Genomic DNA, 23,676 nt, shown 5'->3' on the forward strand with positions numbered 1-23,676 from the left:
TCACCCGAGAAAAGATTAGAGATGATTATCCTCCTTCTCTCCCCCCTTCTCTCTCTCCCTCTCTCCCGCTGACACTGGTGATAGGGCAGGACATAGACTTTTAGCTGAAGCCTACGGACACAGTGAAACAGTAGATGTCCCCTTATGCATTTTTAACAGCTCAGCAGGTGATGGGAACGGTTTGGTTGGGACAGTTTGTCCACAGATAGAGTGACCAAGCGATCAGGTGAGTCCAAACTGCTCCGTTTGTTTCCTAATTCTACAGAATTTGCTGCAGGTTGTCATGTTAAAACGAATGTTTTCCGGATTTTACTCTCGACCTGCACTAACCTGCAACAGAGAGCATAGATGTGGCTTTGATACGATTGAGAAAATACCTTGATCATGAGCATGAGACTTAAATAAGTTCAGATTAATCAATGACTAAAAAAAATCTGCCATGTGCCTTCACTATGATTTGTTGGTATCTGTATTCACTGAGGTCTCTGTCAGTTTGTGGCATTTCCAAACTGCTCTGCTCTGCACGCTGGAATTACAAGAGAGAATTTTGAGCCTGAGTGGATCAACTCAATCTATTCCAGATGAGGCTTTAACTTTAAAAGAACGAATCCTGCTCTCTCACCCTAAGTTCCAATGGTCTCCTCCATCATTATTCTGGAAGGAAACGAAAACATGTCATCATTCGTTATTCATTTAAAAAGAAAGGGAACAGCCGCGCTTTCAGAGTTCTACGCTCACGACCTGCTCACCTTTGACCCTGCAAGTGAAGGTGGTGCATCTCACTCCATCTGAGCTGCAAAACAATCTGCGTGCAATTCTTTTGCATCTGCCCCAGGATCCCTTTTGGGTGGACACGTGTGAGGATAACCAGTAGAGAAGGATGCCTGGAGCCAGTGGGGTCAACGGGGAGGGGTCGTGTGAGGCCCTGTGTCGAACCCTGGTGTCTCAGAACGGCCACCAGAGAGAGACGGCAGACATCTCCCAGTCCGTCCTCTACACCTCCCTGATGGGCTTGCTCCTGGTCGCTGACAACGAGGTGTGCAGGACACACACAACACAGTAGAAAACCCTGTGATCTTACTGTCAAGTGTGGAAAGCCTTGAACGATTGTTCTCAGTGTGGAATAATGAAGCATTCACACAGTAAAATAATGTAACAGAATTAATGGAGGGTACATATCAGCAAGCACGTGTTTTAGCACCTGTCAGCACTCCTTGGTCACTAATAGGATGAACGCTTGAGGCTGACCTCCTTTTAGCCTCTCTTGTTATGCTAATAGATAAGTAGGCTAAATCTGTCCTACCAATATTACACATTCACTGACATGACAGTGTTAAAGCATGCCGACATGACTAAGGTGTACGGACACGGGCAGGGGACACACATTCAGACAGGTACATGTGTAGGCTTTTTTTGTTGACAAATTCATATACAACTAGAATAGGACTCAGTATAATACCTCCACCAAGGCCGCACTGGGCCACACAAAATCACACACACGAGATCCATTCATTATTTCATGGGAAAGGGTGAAAATGTTTTTTAAAAATGCCTTACCACACAATGTTGAGGAAAGGGGGAAAAATCCAGGATCTTCACCAAAATGTACTGAGTTCTATTTGGACTAATTCCGCACTTGTCCACAAAGTTCTGTGGAAATCCGTCCAGCAGCTTCTTTCATAATTCTGCTACCGATCAAATAAACACACATGAAAGCGTAACCTCCCTAATGCTATATATATGTATATATATGCTTTCAGCGTACCTGGTGTGTATGTGATCTTTCTATTTTCCAGAATGAGAAGGTCAAATTAGGAAGTGGGAGGATCGGTCTTAGAAACATAGGAAACACAGTAAGTGTTGACGCATGATGAATCCCCCCTAAAGTCTTACAGTACCGCCAGATTTGCCTGAATACATTTTTGAAGCATCCTCCTCACCTTCTGCCTTTACTTTGTCTCTGACTCAGTGTTTCCTGAACGCAGTCGTCCAGTGTTTGTCTCACACATGTGGCCTCAGGGACTACTGCCTCCTCAAGTCCCACAGGCAAGAGAAGTTCTCCAAGGAGGAGGCGATGCTCATGGAGGGTGCGTTCCTGTCGCCTCATGTTCTCTCCTGATCTTCCTTCTATCATGCAATATATGCAATAATCTTTTTTTTTTGCCATTTTCTCCCCGCTCTTTATCTTCCAGCATTCTCTGAGTTGCTGTCAGGCCTATGGGGGGCAAATGAAGAAGACACAGTCGTAAATCCACGACAGTTTTACAATATTTTCAAAGAAGCGGTGCCTTATTTCAGTGGATACAGGTGAGAATGTTAATGATTGTTTTTCTTTTTCTTTAACTTCCTTAAGTTAGGTTTTGTGGAGGCAACATTACTTCAGTGCATGCAAACACAAATGACTTTTATATGAAGGTAAACTCCATCCGTAAACTATTTAAACTTCCTAAATATAACTTATTTTCTTCATCCATGAAATTAATTAGAATGTTGAAAAATCTCAAAATGATAAGTGAAATCCTGGATCCACCGTGTCCTCCCCAAAAATGTATTTAGTTCTTCAAGTTTTGAATAATCTTGCTACAAACAAACAAATAAACTAACAGACAGGGGATCAAATATAACCTCCTTTGCGGACATAACTAACTTTCTATGTAGGGATGTTTTCACATTACAGACTTTCATAGAAGCAGCTGCCTGCAACGGGGACCTTATGAAATCTCTCTGTGTATAACTCATGCAGTCAACAGGATGCTCAGGAGTTTCTCAGGTTCCTGTTGGACAAACTTCACACAGAAATCAACCGCAGGCCGTATGTCCGACGAGCAGGAAAGGACCCCGAGCAAAAATATGCCAGAATTAGGTGTGTGTGTTTATACAGGAAAGATTCTATACCCAAAAACTAGAATGTCCTTTTTGTGAAAATTTTTTGTGTTGTTTGTTTATTCTGATCGTCTCATAACCTCTTATTAGACTTTCAGAAGAGGCAGTTGCCATGTGGAAGACGCACTTAGAGAGAGATGACAGCAGAATAGTAGGTGAGGAGAGAAATCTTTCATCCATCACTAATATCTATACGTTTAAATCTATCACTGATGTGTCTTGACACTTTCCACCTCACCCTGCCGACAGACCTGTTCTCGGGCCAGCTGCGGAGCTCGCTGCACTGCTCGGTGTGCTCGCACTACTCCAACACCTTCGATGTGTTCTGTGATCTGTCGCTGCCCCTCCCCAAGAGGAGCATTGCCGGGGTGGTCACGCTGAAGGAGTGCCTGGATCTCTTCTCTCAGGAGGAGAAACTGGACAAGGAGAATTCACCAGTAAGTCGACGCAGAGACAGAAAAAAAACAAAGACCCACTGTAATAGATCAGTGGGTCAAAGTTCAACGACACTGATGGTGTGAGTTTTATTTATTCAAATTCTTGCTTTGGAAAATGTGGAGTACATGTAAACTGTAGATAGATGAAGAGGCATCCCCGATTACACTATTGTTCTCATTTGTCTACTCTGCTTCTCAAATACAAAAAAGATTGGCTAAGGCTACCTTTGTTTAAATCTTTCTGTTTCTATTTACAAAATCAAACTATTGGGGTAAAATGTAAAATGAAATACAACAATCAATGTTGGCAGGGGGAGGAAGGAAGGAAGCAATTTAATAAAGGTCATTGTCAGACCGGGAGAAAGGGCCTCCAGACGTGGGCTGCTAGTCACAGCCCACGTCTGGCAGCTGAACGTCGGCCCAGGGAGGCTACTGAAGTTCCCAGACCACATTAAAAGGACAACACTCAGGCCAGATATGGTTCCAACATCAGAGTCGTCCAAACAGGTGGTCCAGGGCGTGCAGATGGGGGAGGCCTACGATCATAAGAAGACAAAATATCTTGGTCTAGTGGAGGGCCGGCTCTGAGCCCATTGAGGTGGGCTGGAGGGGTACAGGGGACCGGTCTCTGCATCGCACACTTATTCTCTTATTCTGGGAATCCGAGGGTTTTAAGAGAGAAGAGCCACCAAGATCATCACAGAAGCTGCAAGCAGAAAAAGCTTCAAGGGGGCTGTGGATCAGGAGAACCATGGCGAAGTGAGCGCACACACTTACCAGGGACTGATCGACCCCCGCCTGGGTCGCCCATGTGAGGATGTATGACGATCGAAGACCTGAAATACGTTGTGTCAAAGTTGCACCAGCTGTTATTTTAAGAAACAATAAATTAAAACATTTGATCTGAGAATTGATTTAAAAAAGGGTCAGGCACAAACAAAGACGTTCTCGTGAACACACAAGTATTTACATCATAGTTAGGTGAGCAAAGTATTTCCCCGTGGGGCAGATGAGTCATTACTACTTCAGTAACTTTCTTTGTAAGCCACTGAAACCTCAGACTCAGTTTGTAACTATTTCTCTCTAAGATTAAAAAATTAAAATTAAATAACAAATTAATCAATAACAAACAAATGATTATCTATGGTTATTCAGAGATTACGACTCGGAGTTTGAAATTCTGGTCCATCAAATGTAGTTGCCTTGAGTGACAGTAGAAACCTTAACAAACAAACCTGCAGCTCTCGTCACATTGTGACTCAACTGTTGTTAAATACTGATTGCTGCATACTAGACAGACTAGTTTAACCACACCCACCTCGCACCAATCAAAATGACACAGACCATACAATAGAAACGTTCCTGTGAAACCAAAACTGCTTAATTCTCGGAAGAACATTCCAACCATTGAGGACCTTATCGATGTGTGAAAGTCATTTTTAATAGAATCATATTGTTGTGTTTCTTGTGTGTTTCAGATGTGTGAGAGGTGTAACAGGCGTACAGAGTGCACCAAGCGACTGTCCATCCAGAGGTTTCCCCAGGTTATTGTGATCCGTATCCTTGGCAGCAACTCTTACCCACTGTATTATGTGTGAGTGATTTTCATGTGCAGCACGTTGTGATGATGCTTAACAGCCTCGGCTCAGATCTGAATCGTTTTACGACTTCCCGATGGTCTATCAGTAAAAGCACAGTTTACGTCTCCTTCCCACTCGCTAACTTGGACCTCAGACCCTACGGACCCGTCGACTGTGGTAACTCCAACAAACTTTTTCCTCTATTTATTCTGATTTATTACTTTTACACTTGTTCTCTTTGTATTCAAATGTATGTTTTCATCGATGTTTGTTAATGTGTGTCATTTAATCATTTTGAGAATGCAGTGAAAAGTGGAAAAATGCACATGAGAGGTTAAAACATGGAATTTATTGATCCATTCTTCAGATTAAAGTATCAACCAGAGCAAAAAACAAGAGTTGTCTCCTTCTACTTGTAAATTTACAGAAAAATTTGTATTCATAATATTAAACGAACATGGGACGCACATCCGAAATGAAAATGAATTCCTCAGAAGTATAGTAACTGGCTTTCATGATTTTTTCTCCTTATATAGAAGAGCAGTTAAATAAAACCCATTAGTGCAAATGTTGGCTTGGAGATGTTGGGTAAACATGACCTGTCCCACAAGAGGCATCACTGAACTAATTAGCTGAAATCTCCAGAAATGCAAACAAGAGGGCACTCTCACATTGCATGGGTTAAGGGCCCTTGGTGCTGTTTAAATTCACAGTTAAGTTATTATTTGACATCTGTAAAACAATATTCATTATGTATTTTATAGTTAGTTTGTAAGCCTGCACTGGAAATGAGCTTTTGTCCCGTGAGTCTCTCTCAGAGTCCAAATTCATCTGCCTAATAAAACCTGAGCTCCTCACAGCTGCATCTGCAGTAACAACATCCTATGAAAGGTGGAAGCTGAATTCTTATTTTTAGGTCATTTAAAAGCTGTTTCATCTTTCCCAGTCAACAGAGTAAACTACACTCCCTGCCTATTATTTTCAAATATTTCCAGAGGTCGGATTTATCTTTCAGGTTGAGCTGTGCACGGAGTTCATTGTTCTTCTTTTTCTTCTTCTTATATTATCGCTGAGTTACTCCAAGGTGAAGAATATACCTACATGTACTGTGAACTATTTAATAAGTTAAGTCCAGATATTCTTTGAGGGCTGTTAAATTAGATGAGCCCCTTTACTGTCAGGCGTATTCAGATATGGTGTGTTTTATGATTGAGCCTCAATTGGACTGAGAGGGGCAGTTAGTTCTTTATATTTATATATTTATGTGTAGTTATATTCCCATCCATACTAACTGATTACTATAATCAATCCAATGTTTTACCATTACGATACGGTGTTGCTCGCTCAGGGACTTACTTGTTGTATAAAGTTTTCGACACTTGATGGTTGGCTTGTTCCCTTACCGTGAATAATCTTTTATCATTTGTTTGTATTGTTTTAAAATGAGCAGTTGTATCATTGAGCTATGAGGCAATCAGCCTAGTCAGTGTTTGACAAGGGGTCGCATTAATGTTTTATATCTGCAATATCGACACACAATTTGACTCCTAAATACCACATAGGGATCCACTTAATTTAACCAGCCATAACCATAACTGGATGACTGACGATACGGATGAATCCACTATTTTTAGATGTTTGTTTTTTTTGTGATAGGTGGAGGTGGTTTTCGATAACAAGTTGATTATTCCAGAATTTGTAAACTTGGAAAATTGATATGGTTGATGATGGTTGTGATAAACAGATTGAGTAAGTTACCGTTTCCACACATGCTCCCACAGGCCCAGTTCTGTATGATCTATATGCAATATGTAACCACGCTGGGACGGTGAACATGGGGCACTACACAGCCTGCTGTTCAGATGGAAATGGTTGGTGCTTCTACAATGACTCCAGGTAAAAACTTGCTCCTCCATCCAGATCAGTATGGTGCCCTAACTGCATTTCCTGTACTAACTTGGAGCTTTTTGTCACAATTACTCTCCACCTTTTCACCAACAGTGTGACTCCAGTGTCAGAGAACCAGTTACAGACCAATCAAGCCTACGTGCTGTTCTACCAGCGCAGCAACAGCTCCGCCGCCATCAGGAAATAGGCCTCAGACTGGCTGAGTCGTGCAGCCAATCAGAGCGACTTTAACTCCAGTGTCCATAGAAACAAATAAAGGCAGCAGTGCTGTATCTCTGGCATCTGTGAACTTCTCAATCTCAGTGATACATGCCCTAGAATAAACTCTGACGAGGAGAAGGAGGAAGAGGAGGAGCAGGAGGCGGAGGGAGGAGGAGGAGAGAGGCTGTGTCCACTCTACAGCCGATGCTTTTAAAGTGTCAGCGCAGATAGACTGTAGCCTGAAGAGTTTCTGTGACCCGGTTCTCAGGCAGCAGTGCACAGCTGTGTGCATACACATGCTCTTAATGTAAAATGAATATGATTCATGCTTGCTACCATAAACACCCCCCCCCCCCCCATCCCCCCCAATCCAAAATGTTTTGGCTATATTTTTGTATCTTAATCTCCTAGATGGACAATTTCCCCTGATAGTTTAAAATATTAAAATTAGCTATATTTTCCTCCTCAAATGAATTATATATTTCATGTATGTATATTTTATATTTTGTATGTTTGCTTCTACTAATCAAATACATTTACACAAATATTATGTAAATATTCGTACATATTGTATTTACTGGATTACAGATTTTTTTTAAGTCAATAAAAGACCAATCAATAAGACTTGTTGTTGTTGTTGTTGTTGATTGTGGTGTTGTGGTTTTCGGTGTTATAAGAAGTGCTTTTATTGCCGAGACCAAATGTCCTCGAGTTTGTGGGGCAGCTTGAGAAGGTTGATAGCATTAACAGCAGAGTTGAAGTCCATGAACAAACTTTTGCCTTTTCTTCATTGATGTTATCATTTATATCATCCATATAATATATATTGTATATCCAGACATGGGGGAGAACAAATCTACATTTTACAAAAGCACTGAACTTGCCTGATTGAGCAATGCTTTTTATTCTCCTTCATATGTTAACATGTGATTATAATGTAATTAGATCTTTCATGTTTTGTTAATGTGGATGTAATGGTAATGTAATGTAATGAGGCCACAGCCTCTGACGACGCGTGACGTTATTGCGCAGTTGCGTATGAGCGGTGGGCGGAGTCATCCAGTCGGTCAGGAAGAGGCGAAAGGCGGACACAGAAACATCAAGCGGTAAATCTTTCTCAACAGCAGCTTTTCCACCTTTACCCGTTGTTTGTTTGAGTCCCAGGTTCCGCACAGCGCCGCGATGAACGCGTGGGGTTTAGTTCCAGGGAGATTAGGTGAAATGACAGCGAATGAAACCGCTGGAAACACTGTTAGCTTCGATGCTAGCTGCTGTTAGCTGCTTTGACAGGCCCCGGACTCACCGCACAGCGTCTGAGCAGGAACGGGAACACAGCGGCGAAACGTTGTGTTTACACCCGCTTCCTCTCTGTGGGTCTGCCCGGCGAGACCCTTGCTTTGTTTAAGTTAGTCGGAACACACCAGGATGTTTTAATGGACACGTAAGCTAAAGGGAAACCGGTGTGTGCCAGCGTCACCAACATTATCTGGGTTACTTCTGCTAAACAGGAGGAACTGTCGAGGAAACCCAGCACACATACGTTTTGTGTTAGCACTGAACACATCGCAGGAAGTCTTCCTCACCCTGTGCACCATAGACAAACCTTGTTATTAGCGGGGATCAGTGGCTGGTTGTTTGTCCGATATCTGTAACGTTGTTTTGTACTTTCATAGATGGCAGCAATCAGGAAGAAGTTGGTGATAGTTGGGGATGGTGCCTGTGGGAAGACCTGTCTGCTCATCGTCTTCAGCAAGGACCAGTTCCCAGAGGTGTACGTGCCCACTGTGTTTGAGAACTATGTGGCAGACATTGAAGTGGATGGCAAACAGGTGAGGCTCACTGTGAAACACTGTCTGGATGCCCCAAGGGCCTCAGAGTTAGAGAGAGGAGTCTGCAGCAGAATGAGTAATTCTTGACTAATTTGGACCTTTTATTATTCCTATACTTTTGTGTTTGACTGTTTTGCGTTACCCTTGGGATCAATAAAGTTTCTATCCATTTCATAAGGTTTTAATTAAGAATTTCAGATATTTCTTTCACTGTCAAATAAAACTGACATTTCTATTGGCATCAAATCCAACAACAGCTATTTTCACTATCGAAACTAATAATTGAATCAGTAAAATATCAAATCTCTTCTGGTTGCAGATTCGTCATTGGAAAAAATTATAATTTCTTCCTCATACCTACTTCATGCCTCATGCCTTATGCCTTGAATGCCCCTGGGGTTTGGACTGCATTAGAAAAGAGACATTTGAGCTATAGGAAAGTACAACAGGCCTTTTTTTGCTCTTTTCCAACATATAAAGACAAAATTGAAGAAAACATTGTTGGCAGTTAAACTGTAATGAGAATAATGTTGAGTCACGGCCCCTTTGTCATTATAATAACCTGTTATAATATTTTTGAATCTCGTCTGAATTTATAATTCGATATTGGGCTGTAGCTAACAATTGTTTTTCTTCAGGTAAATGTTGGGTGTATATAATGTCAGAAGCAATTGCATCCTGGTTTTTCCTCTGCTCTCTTTCTATATTAAGACTAAGAACCATGTAAAAACCATGCTCTTTTCCAACATATAAAGACAAAATTGAAGAAAACATTGTTGGCAGTTAAACTGTAATGAGAATAATGTTGAGTCACGGCCCCTTTGTCATTATAATAACCTGTTATAATATTTTTGAATCTCGTCTGAATTTATAATTCGATATTGGGCTGTAGCTAACAATTGTTTTTCTTCAGGTAAATGTTGGGTGTATATAATGTCAGAAGCAATTGCATCCTGGTTTTTCCTCTGCTCTCTTTCTATATTAAGACTAAGAACCATGTAAAAACCATGCTCTTTTCCAACATATAAAGACAAAATTGAAGAAAACATTGTTGGCAGTTAAACTGTAATGAGAATAATGTTGAGTCACGGCCCCTTTGTCATTATAATAACCTGTTATAATATTTTTGAATCTCGTCTGAATTTATAATTCGATATTGGGCTGTAGCTAACAATTGTTTTTCTTCAGGTAAAGGTTGGGTGTATATAATGTCAGAAGCAATTGCATCCTGGTTTTTCCACTGCTCTCTTTCTATATTAAGACTAAGAACCATGTAAAATTGGTCAGTTTAACCAATTTTAAATATCTAAAGTCCTTGACATGCCCATCACTCCAAAGCTGCCATTTTATCTGTGCAACTCTCCATTCACCTCAATCTGTCCCGGTTTTTCAGGTCGAACTAGCACTTTGGGATACAGCCGGACAGGAAGACTATGACAGACTGAGGCCTCTCTCCTACCCTGACACTGATGTGATCCTCATGTGCTTCTCCGTAGACAGCCCTGACAGTTTAGGTACTGTCTTTACAACACACACACACACACACACCACTTGTTATTGAACACCTTACAATTTTGAAATTGAAACCTGTTGCTAATTACTGCCCTCTTTTCCTCTACTCACTATAGAGAATATTCCAGAAAAGTGGACTCCTGAGGTAAAACACTTCTGTCCAAATGTTCCCATCATCCTCGTGGGCAATAAAAAAGATCTGCGCAATGATGAGCACACCAGACGAGAGCTTGCCAAAATGAAACAGGTCAGTGCAGAGCATGCTGGGGATGTACACATTTGTCTGTGTAAATATTGAAAAAATGTAACCCTCTCTGACGTGTGTCTCTAGGAACCAGTTAAACTTGAAGATGGAAAAGAGATGGCCAACCGCATCAGTGCCTATGGCTACCAGGAGTGTTCTGCCAAAACCAAAGATGGTGTGAGAGAGGTCTTTGAGATGGCAACTCGGGCAGCACTGCAGGCCAAGAAACGGGGCAAGAAGTCCAGCTGCCTTCTGTTATAGGCTCTCGGAGAAGAGGAGGGAGCTGACCTCGAGCACAGAGGGAGAGGGGGGCTTCTAAAGAGATTTGACATGGGGGACAATATCGGGGAGGGCCCAGAAAAGTTTTGCAGATGCTCAAGTTCTGCCAATTATCCTCAGCAAATTAAAGCAGGGCTGAAATGAATTGATAGGCTTCTACACATTGGTCCTTTGTCTATACTATTAGGTTATGTGCCGTTTTGCTTGCATCTATCAAAAATGTTCAGATCTAGAAGTCTCTAAGGCAGGTGGTGGGGTGGGTGGGGGTGATTTGAAGTTGAGTAGATGTAAATGGGTTGAAATGTGCCATGATGGGAATGAAGAGAGAAAAAAGGTCCTTACCAGGCCAAAGATAATGTGGACATGAGGGAGAGAAGATACAAAAAAAGACATTAATATAAAAAGTTTTGAATTAAGACCATGTGTAAGTGGATTTTACACAGTATCGCCTACATGTAGTGCCTTGAGAGCAGCGGTCATGAAGAGTAAGTCAAGGGGTAGGGATTCATAACTTGGATGGGGTGTCATTATGTCATCACGTTTGTGAATGCTTTTCCCCTCTCATTGGCTTGGCTCCTTCAGGCCCATTTTCTGACTCAGGCGCTATGCAGGGGTATGCCTAAACCAGATTGTATAAGATATTTTCCCATACTGAATTACTCACATGGACTTCAGTGTGTGTGTGTGTTTGTGTGCGTGCGCAGCTGTATGGTGGTTTGTTTTTTCCAGTGCAGGTCTGCATGCGGTGAATGTGTGTATATTTGTGCGCGTGTGTATTAACATACTGTATGTGTCTACGTACTGTATGCATGGAAAAGCCCTCTGTGTCTCTGACCTAACCCCTTGTTTCCATGCCAAAGTTACCCCTGATGACCACATTTACTGGCTCTGGCGGGTAATGGAATCAACAGCTACTCAGAGTGATTTAGAAACCTTCACTTTACTGGAAGACATTGTACTATAGCTAGAGGCACAATCAGGTTAAACATGTTATGAGTTCTTAGGACCTTTTTGTGTATAGCAGAGATTCATTTGATTGTGTTAATCAGTGGGTCAAATCACGAGTGGTGTAGTCGATAAGTTGAATATTCTTTCATATAGACCATAGGGTTATCGCATTACTATAATGTCCATTATGTACTGTATGTCTTACAAGGCCTTGCCAGGACATTTTAATGATGTGTATTTCAAGTTTGCCTTTTACTCAACTCTCCCATCGTCCCTTTTATGATATTGTCATTATTGTACTATAACTTTTTATTGTTGATGTCTCTAATTTTTCTTAGTATTTTTTAATCATTCTACTTAATCCCGTTGTTATTATCAGCTTATGTCAGTTAAATGATAAAATTGTAACCGTAGTATTATTTCATTTAATAAATTGAAGGTCAAGCTTGGGGTGCGAGGTTGGAAGGTTTTGGGGAGTGGGCTGCTAGAGCTTTTTTTTTTTGTACTGTGACATATTGGGATTTCTGGATTTCTCTTTTTCCAAATAAAGCCGGTATAAGGGTTTCCTGTTGTATGATGTCTCTGTCTGTGATCTATTCATTCATTAATACTATTAAGAACCGCCATATTTCTCTATATTTCTAGCATTAATTTACATGTTACAGATACAATGATTGGATATAATGAATAGTTTTATTTAGATCTCTATAAATTAACAGAAACATTACAACATGCACATTATCCTCAGTTTATCTACCATGCGCTCGTGTAGGACCGGCCTGCTTGTCTCGTCCAATCAGCGACCACATTGTTGCGTTGCCTGTCCCAGTACCAATCAGAAAGCCGAGTCAGACATTGGTTCCGCCCACCTGAAGTGTTGTCCTACTGTGGCCATTTTACACTTTGGATCCATGAGAAACTAAACAGGCTTCTCACCTGCGCTGCTCGCTGACATTTAAAGAGCTGCCGTCGGTTGCATGTCACGCTGGTAAGTGTTTCTCCAACCTCACGCATTGACGTCGTTGTTGTTGTGTTGACAAACATCCGACGGTCGTGACGCGCGTCAGCTCGGAAGCAGCTAGCCAACCTCGGTTTAGCCTAGTTTAGCATGTGCGCTAACAGAGATGACCGCCATACGTCATTGTTGATCACACCTTTTTTGGGGGATAGTATGTTTGAGCTCGATCACACACACACACATACACACACACACACACAAACACAGTTCATTTCCAGCAGTGACGCAGGGACACTGGGCCTCTGCCAGTCGCTTGTGGTGAACAGCATAGAAAGCGGTGACGACAGACTCCATTAAAGTTAGAGAAGTCTGCAGCAGCAGCACCAAAAATGCACCAAACCTGGTGGCAGGCAGGAGGCTGCAGTACCCGCCTCTGTTGAGTGCACATCTCTGCCATGCAACCTGCACTTCCTGCGTTAAAGCAGCTTTCATTTGTGACTTCTTAACGACAAGGTATGTGCACAATCGATCTGCACACTCAATGTGATCGTTGATTCTCTTTTGAAAGCAGAGAGAAAAGGTCAGAGACTGGGACCAGAGTCAGTGGGCCGACATGGACTATGAGCGGAGGTGAGTAAATAATCTTTACCCTCATGCCCTTTCTTACGAACAAACATTTGTCAGGCCAGTCCCTCACATCGTCTTCGATGGTTCAACAGGGGCGGACGAGGCGACCGCATAGGTCGCTACGGCAACAACCACAATGACCACAACTTCCGGGACATGGACTACAGAGGCTATGGACAAGAGGACGAAGAGGCAGGAGCAGGATATGATGTCCGAGCGGAGGGAGCTGGACCGTATGGCCGTGACGAGCAACCACTGGGCGGCCTTGACTTCCCACCAGGTCGTCTCCAGGATCGCCCGGGGTTCCGCAAGAGAGGAGATGGGCGAGGGGACGCTGCGCACGAGGGGAAGGGGCTCCCATGGCCCCTTTGCTCTCAGTTACGGCCTGATCTAGCCCTTCCTTTGCTCCAGAGGGATGAGGACGTGTCCAGGCGGGAGTTTGAGCAGTTACAGACTGGCCTGCAGCAAAAGGGCAGAGGGAAAGGTGGAAGAGGCTTCCCAGAGAATAGTGGCCCTCATGCAGGTAGTAAAGAATGCAACTGGAGTCGTGGTGGTGCCCATTCTGAAGAAATGGATTATAATCCGGCAAGACAAAGAGACGAGGACAGATTCTCTCATGGGGGAATGAAGAGGAGGGTGAGCTATAGAAAGTTCATCTACTTTATAGAGCTGCTAGAGTTTTGTTTTGTTGTTGACATCTGTTGTTAAATTGTGACTCTTCCATGAAGGCTTTTCCAGCGGGGTCAGAGGATGATTGCGAGGGCAGTGGTCTTGACCTGTCCCTTGAAGAGATGGAACAGAGAGACCAGGACTACCGTGCAGATCTAGACCACAACCAGAGGCCCAGCAACATCATAATGCTGCGTATGCTTCCACCCAATGCCACAGCCAATGAGGTTCGTTCATGTCCCAGAGTTTGTCTCTACAGTGGTCTGATGAGGCGTGGGTGTTGTTGTTAGGTGGCTTAAATGATAATAATGCCTCTGTTTTCATAGATTCGTGCACAACTTCAGGAGCAGGGGATTCAGCCAAGAGAGGTTCGCCTCATGAGAAACAAATCTTCAGGTGAGAATCTGCTCGTTGACTGGATTTTTTTTCTTTTCTTCCCCCCTTCTCCTGTATTCTCTTCCTTTCTTCTTTTGTTTCACTCATGCATAACCTGCTCCATGATTTGCATTTCAAATTCAGATGATATCTTAGCTGCTCTTTCTTCTTCCCCTTATTATTAAGTGTCTTGGCAATCTCCTTCCTTCTCGCTGACTCTTTATCTATAGTGGAGTAGATAGCTGATGCAAAGAACACATATTATACACTTAAATGCAGGCAGGTGCTTAGATTCCTGCCTGGATTCCTTGGTGGACTGGTGTCTGTAACCTTGCTGCACGCTTCAGAGTAGAGCTCTGTCTAGATTTGCTGATAAGAGAAGACTGCATGTATACAGTTTTAAAGGTCTTCACTCCATGGCTTTAATTTCCCTTCTCACTTTGGCTCTCTTACTGTCTTTGTCCCCATTCTTGCCTTATCTATCCTGAAGTGAGGTGTGTCTGACTACATGGATGTTGCTCTAAACTAACCGTGTCAGTGGAGAAATGAACAGTAGATGCAGAACATGTTTGATTGTGTTTGTCATTGTAGCTATTTTTGAGTGTATGAGCATCAGGATAGAAGTTCTGCAGCGACCTCTCAGCTATGAGGACGTCATCCATACCACTGAGAAAAGCTTTCCCAGTCTCACTTGCCTTTGAAACCAGAAACTGCAATATCATCTTTATTTATTTATTTTTGTTAAAAACCAAAAAGTGGAAACCCTTTTTTTGTTGTAAGAGTCAAATAGAGGAAAAAGTTCACAACCTGTGCTAATGTAATATTATATTTTAATAGACTCTGGCTTTTATTTTGAAATATTTTTTGAAATATTTCCTTTTATTTCTGTCCGCCTTTGTCAGCCTTTCTAAATCCTTCAGTTCAAAAAGGAAAAATTAAGTTGTAAATTAGTTTTTCCCTTTTCATCGTTTGATTCTGACAATGAAAAAAGGAAAAGCTGCCCCATTTTCCAATTTTTTTTGGTTTACTACTCAGACATATGGTATTTTTTTGTTTGTTTGGATTCAGAAGTTAAAAACATACACAAATAAATCTATCCTCCTCTCTCTCTCTCTCCCTAACTCGCTGGTTGTCTGTAATATATATCTGACTCGGTCACACTTACAGTCCCCTGCTCTGCTCTGCCTTTCTCACTCCATCACCATCTCTCTGTTTTTAAGACTAAGTCACTTAGTTTGAAATGTTTGAATATTGACTTTTGTAAATACACTCCATGTTCAGTGTTGTTTGAAAAAACAACTTAAGACAATATTAATTTGTAAAAATAAATATGTTTCACAGTATTTTGTCAATCATTTAGTATTGATAAGTAATGGCCTTTAAGAAGAATCATTCCACCACGTAGTTTACTCTGACTCTCATTGTAGCAGCCAGGGGTGGGTGGGGGTGTGTGTGTGTGTGTGTGTGTGTGTGTGTGTGTGTGTGTGTGTGTGTGTGTGTGTGTGTGTGTGTGTGTGTGTGTGTGTGTGTGTGTGTGTGTGTGTGTGTGTGTGTGTGTGTGTGTGTGTGTGTGTGTGTGTGTGTGTGTGTGTGTGTGTGTGTGTGTGTGTGTGTGTTCTGTTGGTGCCTGGTTTTCATTCAACTTCAGCTAAAGAGCTCAGACTCAAACTGACGAGTGGGTATGATTTTCTCTCTCTCTCTCCCTCACTCCCTCTGTCCTTGACCCTGAGACACTGTTTGTCCTCCCAACCTTGCAGATAATGTGACAGTGGCTCTCCAACTGGCTGTCAGATGTGCTATTACAAAGGGAGAGAGGAAGCAATGATTTCTTATTTTATCAGTGCTGATACAGGGTCTCTCTCTCCTCTGTACGTGAAGCACTAACCCCTCACTGCGTTGTTGTTATGTTGTTGTTGTTGTTGTTCGGTAACCATGGCGCTGGGCGGTGTCCAGGTCAGAGCCGAGGATTCGCCTTCGTCGAGTTTAATCTCATACAGGAGGCCACCCGCTGGATGGAGACCAACCAGGTCACTCTCCCCCTACACATACACACATACACATATATACACACACATGTAATGGGACGTATGGGTTAATATCAGGACAAACACACAGTTAAAATAGTGCCCTGTGAAATGTACATGATGCAATCCTGTTTGATGTTGTCAAAGAAATAGATATGTATCCTTAGAGGGAAGTTCACCTTTTCTTTCTACTTTGTACAACTAAAGGTCAATTCATGACACTTGTCTGTCTGGGGCCCAGCTACATAGTTTTCATAACTGGACCCTCCCAGTCACATTTACTCATTCGTCCAATACAAGCCTCTCTTTCTTCAGGAATATGTTCTCACTTCTTCTCCTAAGTTTACAGTATCACCTCCTGAACAGTATTGACAGGATGAATAGAATTTTTCACATGCTCTATTGTATGTTGAATCGGAATGAATACAGTCCCTAATTTTCTTGTTTTTTAACTTTTCATATCTGGGTCATCTCAACCATTATTACGTCTGCGGGAAGCAGTTACTGTCTATATGGGAGGTGAAGGTTGTCACAGTGGGATGGGATGTGTGGAAAGATGAGAAAAGGTTCCCCTATAGGGGGGAGGGATGACACAATTGAACAAAAACACACTGTGTCCTTAAAAATGGACACAAGCGCATACAGTACACATACACCATCTCAGTCCGTCCCAATTTCCTAAAGCTGAAGGTTGCAATTCTCTGGTGTCCTCTCTCATTCAGCCTCAATTCTCCTCTCTCTCTTTCTTTCTCTTCCCTTTCATTCTCTCTCATCTCTTGTGAGATGAGGCCTTTCTCTGGCATGAGTAGCCTAATTAACGCTGATAATCATTGTTTGTTTCCCCCTTCTTCCCTCTCTCTTTCTTTCAGGGAGTGCTGATGATTCTGGGGCAGAGGGTGTCTATGCACTTCAGCGACCCAAAGCCACGTGCCAACGAGGACTGGCTCTGCAACAAGGTTGTGTGTGTTTGTGTGTGTGTGTGTGTTTACACCTTTGCGTGAAATCTAAATTTGTATTCTCATTTGCTTGATAGTTTATAAGTCACTGTAGAAGATCATTCTTCAAAGCAGTCCTCTAACAAGAGCTTGTGTAACATTTCAACAGTGCGGTGTGCAAAACTTTAAAAGGAGAGAAAAGTGCTTCAAATGCAGTGTTCCTAAATCAGGTAGAGTTTTAAAAATAGCTTGTAATCTATCTTTTACAATCACACGCTCCCTCCCACCATACACTAATATACAATGACATGTTGTCTTTCCCCAGAGGCTGAGCTGAAGTTGCCCCAGTTGCCGAGGGATTTGCCTGTTGGGCTTCAAAAGGACGGAGCTCAGGGTTTACTGCCCCTCCCAGTACCCTACCATTCCTCTGGTCCTACTGTCGCCCCAGGACAAGCTGCACAGCAGGCAGATGTTGCAAATGACAGTAAGTCCATCTCCTGACGTTTTTTAAATGTCTTGTTAATTTTATCGGAGGACCAATTTAGTTGCCCTTTTAGAAAGTACAGAGGAAACCCCTTATGGTGATCACGTTTGTCCCGGGCCAAAAATAACTATGAGCAGTTGATTTCTATAAACCAATTGCGTGGCTTTTGTATGATAGTCCCGGAACTTGGTGCAATAAAGTTCTCTCTCTCTCTCTCTGTCTCTCATAACCAAACACTGCCTCTAGAGAGGGCCTTTCACACTTTCATGTTACCTGAAGGTCACTGTACGAGTCGGAGGAAGGAGGGGTATTTAGAATTGGTTGCTGCGTGTACCCTCACCAGTGGATGCCCCTAAATCCTACACTTGGAAATCGTGGATTTAAAAGTCTAATATTCTCTCACCTTCTCTTTCAACAGCTCTGATACTAAGAAACCTTGGCCCTCATACTTCAGTAGAAGCCATTTTATCTGCTTTGGCTCCATTTGCCACACTGTCCCCTTCAAATATTCGCCTCATCAAGGACAAGCACACGCATCTCAACAGGGGCTTTGCCTTTCTACAGCTTTCTACCATAGTGGTGAGAAACGGATGTACATGAGCTTTTCCATTCACTCTTTAACACAATATGTATTCAGAATAGATTCATCCATAAATAAAACATCTTGTAAATTGTATCCTAAAACTACATAGACCCAGGTAATTTAACACACGTGCACCCACACTAATCTCAAAGGGCTCTGTATGTTGTTCACAGGAGGCGTCACAGCTGCTCCAGATCTTACAGGCTCTGCAGCCACCTCTCTCTATTGACGGCAAGGCGATTGTGGTGGAGTTTGCCAAAGGCTCAAAACGGTAAACACACACACACACCCAAACTTCACTGCAAAGAAAACACCTGACATTATTGATATTGCACAACAATCTATATTGTTATTTCTAGTCACGAAAAAACTCACATTGATCATGAGAATAAATTGGATCAGAAATAACTTTCTAGGAGATGACCTAAAACTATTTATTTTTTCTAAAATAAAAAAGATAGTGTAATCATTTTTGTATAACGAAAAAAATGTAGCTCACCAGCTAAACTCACTGAAACACTCTGTTCTCTACCAGTGATGTGTTCCTGACTGACGGAAGCAGAGTGAGTGCTGCGACAGTGGCCAGCACAGCAATAGCAGCTGCACAGTGGTCTGTGACGCAGGTAAACTTTCTCAGTGACTTATCACCAAAACAAAGAAAATGTGTGGGCACAACACATCTTTAATTGCAAAATGTGCTGTTGTCACTGTGTATTCGTGTTTGTTTTTTATACATATGTATATTTGCTAAATTCTATAAAAACCCTCTCAATGCTCAGACTCCGCAGAATGGATCAAGCGGAGGCCAGAGTGTAGATACAGGAGTGTATCAGCAGGGGTCAGCAGTAACATACAATCAGGAAGGGCATGAATACCCCGGACCAGATGGTGCAACTTTCAAGGCCCAGGCAGATGCCAGGGTTCCTGCCTTACTCAGTGTAGGAGCATCGCTGGTGGGGACGTACTCGGGTGGAGCTGCCCTAGGTAGGTGTTATATACACCAAGTATCCAAGCATATTGACCCTGTGATCTGTGTAGCAATGTACCAAGCTTTTTTGTTTGTGCTTGTTCACGTGCAGCTGCCATTTCATCTGAGTCAGTGACACTGGGATCAACAGTTCTGCTGCAGTCTCTCAGTCACTCACAATCTGCTCTCAGCACCACAGCCGCCGCCAATTCAGCCACACAGGTACGGTACCCACGGTACTTACTTTTTCTGGCGTTATTTTATCCATCAGCCTCTTGCTTTATGAGCTCTGTACCCCGCAGGTTGAAATAGTGGGAAAACCACAGCCAGCTTCTCACAGCCAACCTGCAACCCCAGGCACTGAACATGAGCTCCAGCAATACCGTAAGTCATATTATTAAGATCAAGAATTAGAAACACTAAATTTACATTTTCATTTAAAACTATTAATAGATGGAGCATACCTTTCTGATAGATGTCTCGCTCAAGCCTTCTAACCAAGACTTGAGTAAAGACACTCAGTGCTAAAATTTCGATGCATTCTTAGTTCATACCACCTCTTATCACAAACTTTACTGGAAATCCATTCTGAAATATAAAAAAAGACTCCAAGGCACTCGGTTTGTAGCTATTGAAATGCTGTTATTGTCACGGCTTGGTCACGTGGACCATAAATAACAAAGTACCATCGTGTTTTGGCATGCAGCCTCAGTCAGGGAGTGTTGGGGTGTTGTTTTTTCACTTGTGGGAGAGACGACTGTTATCTAGGCCAGTGGTTGCCCAAATGTTTTGACACCCAAGACATAAAAGGCTTCATATGAGCTGTTCAGTAAATTTAGTTCTGTTCATATTTCAGTGTAAGAAGACTAGATTGTAAAAACAATGTTTTATGTGAATCACGATGGCAAATCCAACTTTTTATGATTAATCCAGTTTACTTCAAAATGTGGTCTCTGACCTTGATGCGAATGTCCTGTGTCTTTGACTGTAGCTGTGCCAGACGTGTCCACTTACCAGTATGATGAGAGCTCTGCCTACTATTACGACCCACTCACAGGCCTCTACTATGATCCTAACTCCCAGGTAAAGAGTAATCTGAATGTTCATTCAGCACTTTCTTGAATGAGTCGTCTTCTTTACATTTCAGTCTGGTTCTTATTTTGTGTGTCCTTCGTCTTTGCAGTACTACTTCAACCCTCACAGTCAGCATTACATGTACTGGGATGGAGAGAAACACACTTACATTCCTGCTGCCAGCCAGTCGAACACAGACGGAGCTTCGATGAGTGAAGGCATGGCCCCGTCAGACTCACTGTTTGCTTCTCCTGGCAGCAAGGAGAAAAAAGACAAGCCCAAGAGTAAAACTGCTCAACAGGTACAAGTACTCTACATACTGGACACAAATACTTCCAGAAAAACTAAAACTGACTTCAATCAAATTTATTGATAAATCACAACATGCATTACTTCGCAAGATTAAGAACTTCACTATTATAGAGAAAACTAACCTATGTTTGCTTTTTTCATTTATTTGCTGCAGTTTTTGGATTGAACCATTGTAACTATGATTATTGATAGAATGCCATCAATACCTTACTGTATAATACATTTGTGACCAAATTGAACAAACTATGACACCATGGACATATTATCAACATAAAAATTTGGTATTGGTATTAACCAAATTGGTATTTATCAAAGGTGTTGTTGGTTTTTCTGCTGCTTGCGGAATATGAATTTTAAATCGTCATCTGTTGAATCATCTTAATAGGCTAATTTAAACTTCTTGTTTTTTGTCTTAATAGATCGCCAAAGATATGGAGCGCTGGGCTAAGAGTCTCAATAGACAGAAGGAGAACATGCGCTCTGTCTCCTCCTCCCCTGCCGTCAGCTCGACGCCGCTGCCTCCTGGTTACACCCGAGCGCCGGGCCACAGTCGAGTAGATGACCGCAGAGAGTCTGCGAGTGCGGATGCAGGCTATGCAGTTCTGGAGAAAAAGGTAGATGATCCTTGTGCAGACATGCATGCTTAGCTGTAAACCCCTGTGTGTCTTCAGTACAGCAGGGTATCATAGAGAGAGAGTGGACTCTGGTTCAGGCTCCTATATAACCATCACTCTGCTCTAATTCAAATATGAAAAGAATGTCTGTATTAGAAAAAGTTCTTCCTGACTGACCTCGTTAATCCCTTTGAATTTTTGTCCTGCAGGGGGCACTGTCTGAACGGCCTCAGATTTTTTTGGACCAGATCAGACAAAGTACAGAAGTAAGGACATCGACACTGTAATGTTTCTGTTTTAGACTGTTGTCTTCATTGTTTTTTCTGATGTCAAATCCTTTTATATGCTTTTCTTAACCATACAGTTATCTCTGTATCTGTTCATCAGTTCTTCCCCTTGCGTCCCTCCTCTGTAGAGTTCTCCTCCTCAGCAGCAAGGTCTGGTCCCAGCCTACAGCGGAGAAACGGACAGTGATGAAGAAGGAGGCGAAAAAGATGAGAAGGAGGGGAGATTGACAGACTGGGTTAAACTGGCCTGTCTGCTATGTAGGAGACAATTCCCCAGTAAAGAGGCCCTCATCAGGCACCAGCAGCTCTCTGAGCTACATAAGGTGGTTACACAAACAGCAAGACTTTAACTTCACACCACTACAAACACTGCATAAATGATGCATTGGGACCATGTGTTCACTCCAGGCTGGAAAACCAACTTGTTGTCTGTATTTTGTTAAATAATCTCATACATCCTTCCCTGTCTGTTATCTAGAGGGTATTTCATAATGACAAAAGTGCAGCCCAATGACATTTCCCCTGTAATGACATTAATGTTTGACCTATTAATCTGTCGGCCCACAGCAAAACTTGGAGCAGAGAAGATCCCAGCAGGAATCTGCAGGAAGAGAGGTCAGTCAACCATCACTGTCTGACAATAGTTGTGGCTAATTTGAGTTTAGTGCGGTTATTGATAATTTGATAATCCTTTCTTTGGTTGCAGAGACTTGCAGATGGATCTGAACCTCCTGATCTAAAGAAGAGGAAGTTTAACCCCATGTAAGCAGCAGTGAGATAACAGACTGACTCTGTGGTGATGTCCTGTAGTTGTTTCTGGTTAACAGTTGGTGTTGAAGTCCTCTTGTAAGGATCCAATAACTATTTGTATTATTATAACTATTCTAACTTCATCTTTATATGGTGATGTTCTTGTATATAATTTCCAAATACAACAATATGTCAGCAATGAGGGATGAGATTTTATCAGATTTTTTGTGTGTGTGTGCTCAATTGTTGTTTGTCTTCCTTTTTAGTGATGGGATCACAGGCTCCAGTCTTGGTGCCAGGATGCTGCAGGGCGGAGTGAAAAAGGGACTCCTACTGCGCAACATGCAAGTAGAGTGAGACCCTCACCGTAGATCCTCAACATCCTGACAAAGGAACACCCCGGACAAAAAGGACAAAGCCCAGCACGCAACACTTCACCATGATCATCATATATAAACCTATAAACCTCTTCATTTTGGTTTGACTCTACAGTTACCTCAACAATGGTAATACATATGAACTGAACTGATCCTGTAGCAGTGGATGTCAGGATATTGCACAGAATGCACCTTTTTTTTTTTTTTTGCTTTCTTCCTGTATGATGCAGTTTTGCGTTCTCACTTGCTTCAGAGCTTGTGTCTGATAATCAAGCCTTACATAGTTGGGAAACATTTGCTGTGGGAACGTGAAAGATCACTGAAGATCTTTATTTGGCAGCAAATTAAATTTTTCTAATATTACTGTCTATGCACCATAGATTTTTTTTTTTTTTATTTAATGTAATATGCCTTACCATTCAGTGAATGACTGATCTGGGCATAAAGTGTACATACATTTTAGAATGAGCACTTTTATACCACGGTGGGAGCTGTGAGACTTTGGCCTTGTGAAATGACCAGGGTCGCACTAACACTAGTGTGTGGGTGAAAAGTGTGTCAGTTTGTTATATCACTTGTATGAATTCACAATGTAATACATACTTTTCTCTGCAGAAATTTATTTTTTGATGTGTGTATTTGTTCGAACTTGTTTCATTAAGCGTCTGTAAAATAATCAAGAATAACACATTTGCATCGTTATCGCTCATAATGGGTGATGTCTTCTGTGGTGGAGCCAGTAAACGGATGTGTCATTTCCACATTTTAACTTCAAATTTCCAAAATGTGTTTTTGCAAGATTTGAAAAAGAAAGAAGAG

The 23,676-nt window shown here is 42.1% G+C and overlaps 3 protein-coding genes across 4 annotated transcripts; all 3 read left to right on the plus strand.

Annotated features, from left to right (window-relative positions):
- The first annotated feature begins 57 nt into the window (after positions 1 to 57).
- usp21 (ubiquitin specific peptidase 21) lies at positions 58 to 7,601 on the plus strand. The gene is made up of 12 exons (XM_062391903.1): positions 58 to 226; positions 836 to 1,036; positions 1,797 to 1,853; positions 1,970 to 2,087; positions 2,193 to 2,307; positions 2,744 to 2,863; positions 2,974 to 3,038; positions 3,133 to 3,320; positions 4,799 to 4,877; positions 4,970 to 5,077; positions 6,682 to 6,796; positions 6,902 to 7,601. The coding sequence occupies exons 2-12, from the start codon at positions 881 to 883 to the stop codon at positions 6,993 to 6,995; spliced, it is 1,215 nt and encodes a 404-aa protein (XP_062247887.1). The 5' UTR covers positions 58 to 226; positions 836 to 880; the 3' UTR covers positions 6,996 to 7,601.
- A 417-nt stretch (positions 7,602 to 8,018) lies between these two features.
- On the plus strand, positions 8,019 to 12,393 carry LOC133956664 (rho-related GTP-binding protein RhoA-C-like). Its single transcript, XM_062391905.1, has 5 exons — positions 8,019 to 8,115; positions 8,683 to 8,838; positions 10,232 to 10,352; positions 10,467 to 10,597; positions 10,682 to 12,393. The coding sequence occupies exons 2-5, from the start codon at positions 8,683 to 8,685 to the stop codon at positions 10,853 to 10,855; spliced, it is 582 nt and encodes a 193-aa protein (XP_062247889.1). The 5' UTR covers positions 8,019 to 8,115; the 3' UTR covers positions 10,856 to 12,393.
- A 307-nt stretch (positions 12,394 to 12,700) lies between these two features.
- rbm10 (RNA binding motif protein 10) lies at positions 12,701 to 23,475 on the plus strand. 2 transcript variants are annotated; one of them, XM_062391608.1, is made up of 23 exons: positions 12,701 to 12,809; positions 13,348 to 13,409; positions 13,499 to 14,042; positions 14,135 to 14,302; positions 14,402 to 14,471; positions 16,404 to 16,477; positions 17,344 to 17,430; positions 17,579 to 17,639; positions 17,735 to 17,893; positions 18,312 to 18,472; positions 18,650 to 18,747; positions 19,012 to 19,099; positions 19,256 to 19,460; positions 19,556 to 19,665; positions 19,746 to 19,827; positions 20,435 to 20,526; positions 20,627 to 20,818; positions 21,249 to 21,443; positions 21,653 to 21,709; positions 21,859 to 22,053; positions 22,298 to 22,345; positions 22,437 to 22,492; positions 22,747 to 23,475. In XM_062391608.1, exons 2-23 carry the CDS (start codon positions 13,393 to 13,395, stop codon positions 22,835 to 22,837), a joined length of 2,850 nt encoding a protein of 949 aa, XP_062247592.1. In that variant the 5' UTR covers positions 12,701 to 12,809; positions 13,348 to 13,392; the 3' UTR covers positions 22,838 to 23,475. The 2 variants fall into 2 exon arrangements, with proteins under 2 accessions (XP_062247592.1, XP_062247591.1); XM_062391607.1 differs by having other exon boundaries at positions 12,725 to 12,809; positions 13,351 to 13,409.
- The last annotated feature ends 201 nt before the right edge of the window (positions 23,476 to 23,676 follow it).

Source organism: Platichthys flesus, chromosome 7, assembly GCF_949316205.1.
Source record: "Platichthys flesus chromosome 7, fPlaFle2.1, whole genome shotgun sequence".
Lineage (NCBI taxonomy): Eukaryota > Metazoa > Chordata > Actinopteri > Pleuronectiformes > Pleuronectidae > Platichthys > Platichthys flesus.

Coding starts and splice junctions, on each gene's coding strand:
- rbm10 (XM_062391608.1), top strand. Junction 14,043..14,134: donor ATGGGGGAATGAAGAGGAGG/GTGAGCTATAGA, acceptor TCTTCCATGAAG/GCTTTTCCAGCGGGGTCAGA. Junction 17,431..17,578: donor AGGACTGGCTCTGCAACAAG/GTTGTGTGTGTT, acceptor ACATTTCAACAG/TGCGGTGTGCAAAACTTTAA.
- LOC133956664 (XM_062391905.1), top strand. CDS start 8,683: ATGGCAGCAATCAGGAAGAAGTTGGTGATAGTTGGGGATGGTGCCTGT. Junction 8,839..10,231: donor TTGAAGTGGATGGCAAACAG/GTGAGGCTCACT, acceptor CCGGTTTTTCAG/GTCGAACTAGCACTTTGGGA. Junction 10,598..10,681: donor AGCTTGCCAAAATGAAACAG/GTCAGTGCAGAG, acceptor GTGTGTCTCTAG/GAACCAGTTAAACTTGAAGA.
- usp21 (XM_062391903.1), top strand. CDS start 881: ATGCCTGGAGCCAGTGGGGTCAACGGGGAGGGGTCGTGTGAGGCCCTG. Junction 1,854..1,969: donor TTAGAAACATAGGAAACACA/GTAAGTGTTGAC, acceptor TCTCTGACTCAG/TGTTTCCTGAACGCAGTCGT. Junction 3,039..3,132: donor AGATGACAGCAGAATAGTAG/GTGAGGAGAGAA, acceptor CCCTGCCGACAG/ACCTGTTCTCGGGCCAGCTG.